Source organism: Eptesicus fuscus, chromosome 5 (assembly GCF_027574615.1).
Source record: "Eptesicus fuscus isolate TK198812 chromosome 5, DD_ASM_mEF_20220401, whole genome shotgun sequence".
Classification (NCBI taxonomy): Eukaryota; Metazoa; Chordata; class Mammalia; order Chiroptera; family Vespertilionidae; genus Eptesicus; species Eptesicus fuscus.
In genome coordinates, this window is record NC_072477.1 from 93,645,545 (window position 1) to 93,658,578 (window position 13,034).

General features: G+C 40.5%; 1 protein-coding gene across 1 annotated transcript in view; it reads right to left on the reverse strand.

The window, feature by feature from the left end:
- DHTKD1 (dehydrogenase E1 and transketolase domain containing 1) overlaps positions 1-13,034 on the reverse strand; it is a 63,460-nt gene that overhangs the window by 28,986 nt on the left and 21,440 nt on the right. The window contains exons 5-8 of the mRNA XM_054715619.1: positions 11,198-11,467; positions 5,681-5,852; positions 2,995-3,193; positions 821-1,133 (exon numbers count right to left, since the gene is read on the reverse strand). Of these exons, the coding sequence (XP_054571594.1) occupies positions 821-1,133; positions 2,995-3,193; positions 5,681-5,852; positions 11,198-11,467 (954 nt within the window). The remainder of the gene's footprint in view (positions 1-820; positions 1,134-2,994; positions 3,194-5,680; positions 5,853-11,197; positions 11,468-13,034) is intronic.

Here is a 13,034-nt window from a genome sequence, read left to right on the forward strand (position 1 = left end):
AATGAAAGTGTTTTCTGGTCAGAACAATCCAAACAGGCATTCTGGTATCGCTGTACCCTATATAATAAAAGGCTAATATGCAAATCAGCCGAACCATAGAACTGGTTGATATGATGTGCACTGACCAGCAGGGGGCAGACGCTCAACGCAGGAGCTGCCCCCTGGTCATCAGTGCACTCCCACAGGGGAAGCACCGCTCAGCCAGAAGCCTGGGCTCAAGGCTGACGAGCGCAGCAGCAGTAGGCAAGAGCCTCTCTCACCTCCACAGCAGCACTAAGGATGTCCGACTGATGGCTTAGGCCCGCTGCCCACAGGCCTAAGCCATTAGTCGGACATCCACCAAGGGTTCCCGGACTGCCAGAGAGATGTCTGACTTCCAGCTTAGGCCTGATCCCCCAGGGAACAGGCCTAAGCTGGCAGGTGGACATCCCCCAAGAGGTCCTGGACTGCGAGAGGGTACAGGCCAGGCTGAGGGACCCCCCGAATGCATGAATTTTCATGCACCGGGCCCCTAGTATTTAATAATGTGCATGTAGTACATGTACATTTAATGTATTAAACATGTATAAGTGAATGAATGAATAAAAGAAGGAAGGAAGGAAGGAAGGAAGGAAGGAAGGAAGGAAGGAAGGAAGGAAGGAAAAAGAGAAGTAGACAAAATCTGAGTTAATTGACTATCAGTACCAAAACACCACTAGGATCTGTTCCTAGAACATAACAACATACAATAAATATTTGTCAAACAAATTAGTCAACCAAATGACCAAATATCAATTTGCACAAGAAACAAACAATAATCAGAGATTTCAGGGCTCCTCACCTGAACATACATCTTCAGAAGGTGACTGTGCATCTGGAGTTCCTCCGGCACCTCCACGGACTTGCCACCAATAAACCGAAGGAGGTCGACGGGCACACCTGTGTTCCAGGTGGTAATGCGAGCTTCTGGCTGAGCCAGGCCCTGCCAGTGGGCCTGCAGGTGAGTGGCAGGGGGGCTATAGTGGGCCAGGTTATTTAAATGGTCATTTAACTTTGCATAATAGGAGGCTTTGATTTCTGACACCTCCTCCTGGGTCATGAGTCCATTGGCAGTAAGGTGCTCTGCATAAGTGTCTGGAATGCTCTTGCGGGCTCTGTCCAAGAAAGAGAAGGAATAAATCAATCTGATTTGTGAAAATCAAAGAGAGACAGATACAGTTATTGTCAAGGATATGTGGTGTGTCATCGCTGCAAAGAGGCATGTAGGAAATGCTTTGGAACTAGATAGAGGGGGTGGTTGTATGACATTGTGAATGTACTAAGTGCTATTGAATTTCAAATGGTCCATTTAATGCTAAGTGACTTTCACTCCAATAAATTATTTTCTTCAAAAAGGCAGTGGTAACAACTTCGTCCAGGGAAGCAAGAAAAAACAAATTTATCTTTATGAATTTTCATCTACATTCATGTAGAAATAATTAGTAATTTTTCAATCAATTGGTAAATTCAGTTATTTATAGGACTGACCTACATAATCTACCCATTCAGCACCCCTTTGTTTTAAAAAATATTAAACCCAAAATTGCCAACATCTGTTTCAGGTGTCTTTAAGAATCCTGAACCTATTCAGCTCCTGGGTTTTATAACAATAATAATAATGCCACTCAATATTTGCATAACATTTTAAACTATAAGGTCTGTTCAGATATATTATCACATTTAATTCTGACCAAAGTGAGAGGTTAGCAGGATAGATTATTTTAAATGGGGCACTGGGGCACATCAAGTAATTCAGCTGCTATGCTCAGAGCTAAATAAAGAACCCAGATTTGTTCTTCCAAAAGCAGTCTGCTCCCTATGACTAGAAAGGCTCATAAAATGTCACCAAGTTATTTCCTCTGCTTTAATTTATGTCTATGAGGAAATAAAGTAGAGTAGAGAGATCTATTTTTACTTTCTAGTATCTAAAAAGTGACATTTTTCTACCACATTTAACCCTCCCATTCAGCACTGAAATACACTGAGTGGCCAGACTATTATGATCTCTGAACGCATAATAATCTGGCCACTCAGTGTACTTATGTATAAGGGAAAGCTTGCAAATCTTGATATGTCAAGGGACCAGGAGATAGTGGCCCCCAGCCTCTGGCTAGTAAGTCCTCTGCTTCTTTCTAACTACCCACAATGCAGTTCTTATACATGGGAAAACCTTATTTTAAAATCCAAACTCTGTGGTCAGTCTACACTGAGTGGCCAGATTACTATGCGTTCAGAGATCATAAAAATCTGGCCACTCAGTGTATAATACAAGCCAATGTGGAATTTAAAATTTCCTGGTGAAAAGGTAAAAAGAAACAGGTAGAATTTTAATCACATTTATTTAAATCAATATATCCAAAATATTGTCATTTAATATCTAATTAATATAATTAATTGTTGAGATAGTTAACATCTTTTTTCATATTAAATCTTTGAAATCTGGTGTGTAGATTACACTCACAGCATGTCTCCATGAAGACTCACCACATTTCAAGCATTCAGTAGCCACTTAAGTGACTGCTATATTGGACGCACAGTTCTGGACTTCCATTAAAATCCAACATCGTGCCAAGGTACAGAGTAGGTCCCCATCTATAGTTTGCAGAAGTGGATCATGGAGGTTCTATTTCTGACCCTGTTAATGCCATACTAAGTAACTTCAGGCAAGACTCTGCCGAAGTCCTCCTATTCCATCTTCCCATCTGCTAAGTGAGGTTGTTGAGTTGCCCACTTTGCCTGTTCATTGACGAAATATGTAGAATTTGAAGAATATGGGGAGCTTTCCTAACACCCATAGGGTGACCATCCCAGTCTCCTCAGGACTTCGGAGTCCCAAAGTCCTGGGATACACCACTGAAAGCTTCGTGTCTCACACAAACCAGGAAAGTTGGTCATTCTAATTGAGAATGTCTAACAAAAATCATAATGTGACACTAAGGGGGAGAGGGCACATTAAATGAAGGTGTTTAATTGTACCTGATGATTTTGTACATGACTGGGTTGGTGAAGAAAGGCTCATCCAGCTCATTGTGGCCCCACTGCCTGTAGCACAACAAATCAACAATCACATCCTTCCGGAATTGGCGCTGGTATTCAAAAGCCAGTCGTGTGGCACGGACCACTTCCTCTGGGCTGTCTCCATTGACATGGATGATGGCACAGCCCACAAGCTTCCCTGAGGCAGAGAAGACAAGATGAAGTGAGCCAGATGAAATTAGCCCAGCGCCAAGTCCTGCTGCCTGCATGGAGAGGCAGCCCACATCTTCAAAGATAGTTTGGATTGGCTGTTAACTCAAATTTTGGAGTCCAGCTGACAAGAATGAGTTCAAGTCACAATTCTGTGACGTATTGTGTGACCTTGATAAAGTTATGAATCTCAGTCTCCCTATCTATAATACTGGGATAATAGCTCTCGTCTCTTAGCATTATTGTAAAGATTAAATGAGTTAATGCATATAGAGTACTTAACAGTGCCTGGTGTGTAATAACTAACAGTTATTTTGTTATTGACATTATTACTATTATCTTTCCTTCTAAGAAAAAAGGATTATGAGAGGATGCATCCTAGGGGGGGGAAATGGATTTTCTCCAAAGAGGAATTCAAGAATGAGTTTTCAGTATCTCTAACTAATCACAAAAAATTCACATAGTCCCAAAGCACATCCGGGCCAGGCTCTGGGTCTAAAACAGAATAGATCCTACCATCTAACACTTCTTATACCTCTGTGAAATAGGGACTGGGTATTAAAAGCTCTGCATTTCTGCCCTGGCCAGGTAGCATAGTTGGTTAAGAGTGTCATCCCGATACACCAACGTTTCAGGGTCGATCCCCAGCCAGGACAAATACCAGAAGCAACCAATGAATGCATAAATAAGTGGAACAACAAATGGATGTTTCTTCCTCTCTCTAAAAATCAATAAATATCCTTTAAGTATATAGATATTTATAATCCTGCATTTCTCTTAATACTGCCAATTTTCATAGGTTAAAACAAGGCAACCGTCATTCTTCACATCTGATGTCTAACCAGACTACTTGGCCAAATTTAGTGGCTGAACATATACTTAAAAAAATAATAATAAATTTGAGCCCTAGCCAGTTTGACTCAGTGGACAGAGCATCCGTCAGTGAACCACAGGATCCCAGGTTCAATTCCAGTCAAGGACACGTATCTTGGTAGCAGACTCCTCCCCGGCCCGGGCCCTGGTCAGGGCTCATGCAGGAGGCAACCAAAAGATGTGTTTCTCTCACAACGATGTTTCTGTCTTTCCCTCTCTCTTCCACTCTCTCTAAAAATCAATGGAAAAATATCCTCAGGTGAGGATTAAAACATAATAATAAAAAATAAAATAAATTTGACATATTAAAATTTGTAAATTCAAGATATACAGAATATTACTTTGATACTTTATATATTGTGATATGATTGCCATTGAAGCAATATTTATCACATTATACCACTATAGTGCAGTATTATTGACTATATTCATTATATACTACACATCAGATCTCTATGGCTTATTTACTATTCATTACTATTCACTCATTTGTACCTTTATCCTTCCCCCCCTCCCACCCTGATCCCCTGGTAACCACCATTTCACTCTGCTTTTTCACATCTGTGACTTTTTTTTTTTAGGATTCTACATATAAGTGATATCATACAATACTTGTCTTTTGCTGTCTGACCTATCTTGCTTAGCATACTGTGCTCAAAGGTCCATCCACGTTGGCACAAATGGATGGCAGGATGTATTCCTTTCTCCTGACTGAATGATACTCCATGTGTATACCTACCATATTCCTTTATCCATTCATCCAGTGATGGACATTTGGGTTGCTTCCATATCTTGGCTATTGTGAATAATGCTGTCATAAACACGGAGTGCAGGTATCTAGTCGAAATCCTGTGTTCATTTCCTTTGCATACATAGCCAGAGTGGATTTTCTGAATCTTATGGTACATCTATTTTTAATTTTTTGAGGAATCTCCATATTGTTTTCCATAGTGGTTGGACTAATTTACATTCCCACCAACAGTGCATAAAAGTCCCTTTTTACCACATCCTCACCAGCACCTGCTGTCTCTTGCCTTTTTTATTCAGAGGTATGCGTGATACCTCATTGTGGTTCTGATTTGCATTTCCCTGATGATTAGTGATGTTGAGCACCTTTTCCTGTGCCTGTTGGCCATCAGTATATCTTCTTTGGAAAAATGTGTATTCAACTCCTCTGCCCCCTTTTTAATTGAATTGTTTTTATTATTAAGTTGTATTACTTCTTTATGTATTTTAGATATTAATCCCTTTTTGAATTAAACATATCCTTTTTTACTAAGATTTGAGTACTCCAAGTTTGAACATCGTAAAGACAATTACTTTAATGTTGACTAATTGTGTTGATCTCTGGTTTCCAGATCATTTAACTGGATATTTAAGCAATTTGAGATTGCACCGTCTAAGTTCCACTCTAGTCTTATTTCCTTGGATGTAACGACTATGCTCAAAGTTTAAAATAAATATTAACTAACAACACTGAAAGTATCTGATCCAAAATTTAAAATGGGCTAACCAGTGAGGCTCACTGTTCCAAGCTGAACTAGAAGTTCCTCTAGAAATTCCTTGTCTGACCCAGCAACACCAACAATTCAGTGTTACATACCAATATCACTACAGTATAAGGAAGACCTTCCTCTTTCTGCCGGAGTGGTGTAACCCAGCTGGTTATTGACAATCAGGTGGACACTTCCACCAATTCTGAAATGTGGGAGATTAGAGAGCGTAAATGTTTCAGGGACAATCCCTTGACCACAGAAAGAAGCATCACCGTGAACCTAAATTATGGGGGAGAATAAAAGAAAAGGAACACAATGGAAAATGTTTATGTTTTCAGACTGGAATAAATTGTTTTCAAATAATAACAGGAATAAAAACAACCACCTTCTCACTGCTCCCCTGCCCTCCTAAAAATCTGCTGGTTGCAGGATTTTCTAGAACAGTTATGCTGATCTAAAGCAACTTTCAAAGATGCTAAATCAGTTATTTTCCTCTTGCAGCTACTACCAGTTGACCTCCTCTCTCCATCCCATATCATCACCTATCCCCAGTATTCTAGTTACTCATCAACCGTCTAGAACATACAGCAGCACCACAGAAGGAAGGGCTATTGGAGGTCCAGGAAAGAAAATCAGGCCTAGTAAAACTTTCATGGAAGCAGGCTGTGAGATATAAGGAATAGTGCACGGCTTTGAACTCTCCCTTTGCCCAATCAGACCCCCAATCAACTGCTTTGAGGGAAAAACAAAATGTTATGAGAGAATGTCTAAAATATGCTACTCTTCCAGAACATTTGAAGTCTGCTAGATCACAGTATCACAAAAGAGAAGGAGGATTTTGTTTTAAGAAAAGCTAAAAGCTAATAATGAGGAAATTGTAGATCTTAGAAGATCTTAGAAGAAAATATAAGCCCTACAGACTTTCTGCTAAAAAGACAATTATCATAAACAGCTAAGATGCTGAACTAAAGAATAAAATGATCTGATGTGCCCTAACTTAAAGCAATCTTTATGACTCCAATGATAACAGAATTAAAATACCTAAATATGAATTAAGGAAAAATACTTAGAAGTTCATTTTAATGATATTGTTACTGTCCCATAGAGAGTTATTTTTATATAAGTAGGATATTCTGAGTAAGAAAGGAAGCACTCCTCTGCCTCAGTGAAATTTCCAGGCCACACCTCCCCATTGCTAGGGTCCAGAGGGATAACTGACATTATGGAATATTTATTAATAGCAATAACATACCCTTACATTATCTCCACAGCACTATACACTATCTCTACTGATCCACTCAACAGCCAGGCTGGAGGGAGGGGGCAGATAAGGAAGTCACTACTGTCCTTTTTTTTTTGTAAAATTGTATTTTATTTATTTTTTACAGTGAGGAAGGGAGAGGGATAGGATAGAAAGCTAGAAACATCAATGAGAGGGAAACATCGATCAGCTGCCTCCTGCACACCCCCCACTGGGGATGTGCCCACAACCAAGGTACATGCCCTTGACCGGAATCGAACCTGGGACCCTTCAGTCCACAGGCTGACGCTCTATCCACTGAGCCAAACCGGTTAGGGCACTACTGTCCTTTTAACAGATGAGAAAACCTAGGTTCAGAAACAGTATATATTTCACATGGCTTGCACTAGACGCTAGACCAGTGATGGGCAACCTTTTGAGCTTGGTGTGTCAAACTTCGCCAAAAAATGGAGCATAACTCGGGTAGTGTGTCACTTTGAGGAAAAAACATTATTTCGCAAATGTTTCATCCTCAGGAGCAGCAAATGTTTCATCCTCGGCATGCGGCGCCTCAGCGGCCACGTGTCTTCAGAAATGGCTACACGTGTCAGAGCTGACACGCGTGTCATAGGTTCGCCATCACTGCGCTAGACCTTCTCTGATTGTGATACCGCCGTTTTTTCTACTTATTTCCCCACTCCTCCAAGCCATTTTCCTGGATTAAGGAATTTATTATGTACCTGTTCTCACGTAATCCTCAGAATACAATGAGGAATTAATATTCTCTCATTTTACCTATGAGATTCAGAGAACAATGTAAAAACCAAACATGCCAAACTACAAGGCAGCAAAGCCAGGATGTGAACTCGGGTCTTCTTGGTTCCAGAGTCCTTGTCTTTTCTATACCGTGCTACATTGTAAAGTCCAACTGGCAGCCACAAAGGGTCAAGGGGTTTCTCACCCTTAGGCTCCCTTGCTGATGGGATTCATTGTGGGGTAAGGATGTAAAAGGGGGTCAGCAAAGCAAGGAAGAAAGGTAAGTGCCTTTTCTGCTCCTTTACAAAAATGTTACAGTAGAGGCTTTGATAAGAACATACGTTCATAACCTGCATCATTTTATCCTGGCCTTAGGATTCTTGGCACTAAAGCACACCTGTCATTTGCTAATTTTATTTTCCCTCTTAAGTAAAGAAAGAAACCACTCCACTATGCTCCATAAAGCTCTGTGGGATTAAGGGCCCATAAGCACAAACAAATGCTGGGTGAAGTGGCAGCCACTCAGTCAAACATGACTGGGGGGTGGGGAGTGGGGAGCTTGGACACACACAGGAGATCACAAATGAGAATCCACTTTTACCAGGTCCAGGACTAGGAAAAACAGAGGACAGGCAGAAAAAGTAGCATCTCACTCACCATGATTTTATAGGCTCCAAATTTAGAGTTCCCACAAGAAATTAGAATCGTGTACTTGAGCTAGGCATGCAAAACAGAGCAGGGAAAATATTTTGGGAACACAAAGCAGGCAAAGGTGGGCAGTCAGTTTCTCATAACTTCAAAGAAAATGCCATTTTTACCTCTTACTTCAGAAATCAGTCTTAAGATCTGCTTAATGTAGTGGGTAAATGTAAATGACTACCCGTAATGCGGAGGTTCTTGACTTCACTCAGGAAAAATTTTGTATCATGAATTAAGTCAAGAGAAAGGTAAAGGGAATATCTGTCTTTGTAATTTATAGAACAAATAAAACACATGCAAAATCAGTAAGTAAGGTGAAGGGATGAAGAAGCACAAATTGCCCTAACCAGTTTGGCTCAGTGGATAGAGCGTCAGCCTGCAGACTGAAGGGTCACAGGTTCGATTCTGGTCAAGGGCATGTACCTTGGTTGCGGGCACATCCCCAGTAAGGGGGTGCGCAGGAGGCAGCTGATGGATGTTTCTCTCCCATCGATGTTTCTAACTCGCTATCCCTCTCCCTTCCTCTCTGTAAAAAATCAATAAAATATACTTTTTTAAAAAAGAAGAAGAAGCACAAATTGATAGTTACAAAACAGTCTCATGTAAAGTACAGCATAGGGAATATAGTCAATAACATAGATGGTGCCAGGTGGGTTCTGGAAATATTGAGAACACTTCGTAAAGCACAGGATTGTTTAACCATAGGCTGTATACCTGAAACTAATGCAAAATAATATTGAATGTAAACTGTAATTAAAAATAAAAATTAAAAAAAAAGAGAGAGAATATCTGGCTATTTGGAGTTTTCTATTTAGAAATACTGTGGCAGCATAGTAAGAAGCTAGGGAAATTCCCTGACAAGTGAAATAAGGAAAACTGAGACAAAACAATTAAACAAGGCCAAACAATTTCAGCAATTTACAGGCAGCTAATGAATCACAAGATTTTATCTTCCCTAATCAAGGACACTTAGAAGCAAATAAGTTTACACATTCCAGACTGTCCCAGGGCAGACCAGCCTCGGTCCCAGTCCCTCTTCAATGATGTTCTTTGAATATAAAACTAACCCTGACCCCTCTATATGCACAATTTGATGAATCAACATATTGAAGGACATCCCTGGAAAGCTAATGAATCTTCTGTTAAGACGCTCCCCTGAGACCTCCCTCGGATTCTGGCCAGCCAAAGGAAGATAAAAAGCCTAGGGCAAAGGACCCACAGCACACTCTCACTGAAGCATGCCCACACCTTGTATCTCTGCTCTCTTCCTCCTAAACTCTAAGGGTCCCCAAGACTTACAACCAGGGGAGCAGTGGGCATCGGCAGCTCCTCCCGGGCTTTCCCCCTGAACCTGGGTCCAAGGCCTCCCTTTTCTCTGATTTTCCCGTGTACTGACAGCAGCCCCAACTTGGCTCACTTGTCACTATGGCTTTTACTTCCCAGTGAGCTAACAGCAGCCCGGCCTAGGCTCTCTCCTGTGGCTTCTTCTACCTTAAGCCCTTCCTTTGTTTCACTGTCCCCAACTGTAATAAACATGTTCTCAAAATCACCTGGACTCGTGTTGTGAAATCCTTCCTAAGTGAAGTCAAGAACCCACACAGGCCCTAGGCAGACTCGCTCTGGACCCAGACCCCATACGCTAACAATGCCGTATCATAATCAGTCTGCCTGTCCCCAAGTATTTTCCACAAGTTTCTGGCCCGTGAAAAATTAACATGAATAAGATACTGTGGTTATCTGTATACACAGCCACATATTCTACTGCCTTATATATAGGTTTGTAGATTTCTGTTGGGTTTGAAGACTCGGTTACTGATATCCAGGATTATTTATCCCCTAGTAGTTAAAGGTTCACATTGAAATGAACACTCGTATTTAAAAAAAATAAAGCAAGCCGGACTGGCATTGCTCAGTGGCTGAGCGTCGACCTATGAACCATCCCCAGTAGGAGGCATGCAGGAGGCAGCCAATCAATGATTCTCGCTCATCATTGATGCTTCTGTCTCTCTCTCCCTCTCCCTTCCTCTCTCTAAAATCAATAATATATATATATATATAATATATGTATATATATTATATATGTACATATATAATATATATACATATATTATATATTTTTTTTTATTTTTTTTTTAAAAGGGACCCACAATCCAAACCTCTAAAAGATACCTTTTGGGTTATGAAAAATTTGGGGGAGGTGCAGGGGAAGCAAGAGCCACACTAATAATTTGTATCCTTTTGTTGTTGTTGTTAATCCTCACCCAAGGATATTTTTCCAATGATTAATTTTTAGAAAGTGGAAGGGAGGGGGAAAGACAGAGAAAGAGAAACATCAATGTGAGAGAGACACATTGTTGCCTCGAACATGCTGCCGACCAGGGCCAGGGATTGAGCCTGCAACAGAGGTACGTGCCCTTGTCCTTGACTGGAATCGAACCCAGGACCCTTCAGTTCTCCAGCCTGATGCTCTATCCACTGAGCCAAACCAGCAAAGACAATAATTTGTATTCTTTACCTTAATACCAAAAACCGTCACTTTAGAACAAACAAGCAAAAAATAAATAAATCCAGACTCGTGTAGCCTTGTTAGATATATGGGTACCATGTGGTTTCCCAGAAGGCCATCCTTTCAGAGAAGTAATGACATCCATCCTCCCAGCAGCAGTAGGTGTGCCAGTCAGTAACCCCTTAATTAATCATAACGTGAGAAAGGAAAAGCACAGTGAAAACCAGTCTACACTCCGTTGCCTTGACACTAGACCTCATATCTGTTACTGATTTTTAAAACAACCCCAGAATTTATTTTCCCTAAAAGTTCATCTCAGTTTCATCTTGAATGCCTGCCATCTCCTTTCAGACCTACCAACTTGGACATTCTTCCTCCTTCATCTTCCCACACCCTGATCACACTTTCTGAAGCTAGAAGTACCTGCAAGCAGATGACTTTGTCCCCAGGCTGAGCCGAAACGTCTGGAGAGTAGTCCCCATCCTGTCTAGACTGCTGCCTTCCCCGAGTCTTCCCGACAGCCACAGGGTTCACCGCTTCCAGGTGTGAGGGGTTAGGCAGCATTGTCACATGCAGGGGATGGTGCGCACCAAAGTCCAGGTCAACTGAGGAGGTCAGGTGAGACAGGACATCTCCAGTGGCTGGTACATTTTCCGGAAATTCACTTAAGCCTCGCATTTTGCGAAACATCAGCTATTGCAGATACACATACAAGAAAAAAAATGTGTGTGTGTTTTTTTTTTTATCATAACTGAGAAGTGGCTACTTTAAATTATTCAATACAAAGAAACTTCATGCACATGCTTCTATAATTATTACCATCCATTATTTAAAGATATGCACACATTTCTAACTGCTCCAATGCACAGAACTTTTTGAATATCTTCAAAATCAAATGAAGTAGTAACACTTTATGAGGAGTCTAACATGACATAGACTGTAAGTTACCTCTGCCTTGCAGTAGACACAATAATTTTCTTAAATACACTTGTTAGAATATATTTTCAAAAGAACTTTTTCAATGAATTTCATTAAAGGTCGAGACGAAAATAATAGAACTTAATCCTGTTTAAAGAGGAGACAACTATATTTTGCGCTCAAGTTACATCTAAAGAACTATAGATGTTGTCCCATTTGTTTATTTTTTCCTTAGTTTCCATTGCCCTAGGAGCTGTATCAGTAAACATATTGCTACGACATATGTCTAATATTTTGCTGCCTATGAAGTCTTCTAAGATTTTAATGGTTTCCCATCTTACAATTAAGTCCTTTAGCCATTTTGAATTTGTTTTTGTGTATGGTGTAAGTTGGTGATCTAGTTTCATTTTTTTGCATGTATCTGACCAAATTTCCCAGCACCATTTATTGAAGAGACTGTCATAACTCCATTTTATGCTCTTGCCTCCTTTGTCAAATATTAATTGAGCATAAGCCACTACGGAAAACAGTATGGAGTTTCCTCAAAAAGTTAAAAATGGAACTCCCATTTGACCCAGTGATCCCACTCCTAGGACTATATCCCAAGAAACCAGAAACACCAATCAGAAAAGATATATGTACCCCTATGTTCATAGCAGCACAATTTACCATAGCTAAGGTCTGGAAACAGCTGAGGTACCCATCAGCAGATGAGTGGATTAAAAAAAAATTGTGGTACATCTACACAATGGAATACTATACTGCTACAAAAAAGGAACTTTTACCATTTGCAACTGGAGAGCATTATGCTAAGCGAAATAGCCAGTCGGAGAAAGATAAATATCTCATAATCTCATTCATATGTGGGATATAATGATTAACATAAATTGATGAACAAAAATAGATCCAGAGACAAGAGGCAGGGGAGCGGTGTTGGGTGGGGGGGTGGGTGATGAGAGATCAACCAAAGGACTTGTATGCATGCATATTAGCATAACCAACGAACACAGACACTGGGGCAGGGGGTCTTGCCCTCGGGGGTGGGAGTGGATGGGGGGGGTCAATCAGGGAAAACAGAGACATATGTAATACTTTAAACAATAAAAAAAACACTATAAAAGTCCAATGCTCAAAGGACTTTTCTACATATATTGTCTCACTTCATTTTCAGTCTTCTATGAGACAAACCTTATTACCCATTTTTAAAGTGAACAAGTAAGAGAAATTAAATTGCTAAAGGTCCTATAACAAAGCTGGGTCTCAAACCAAAGTATTAACCAAAAATAGCATGTTATTCTCAGTTTGCCAAATCGTTTGAATGACCCCAAAGCTTCTCTAGTCT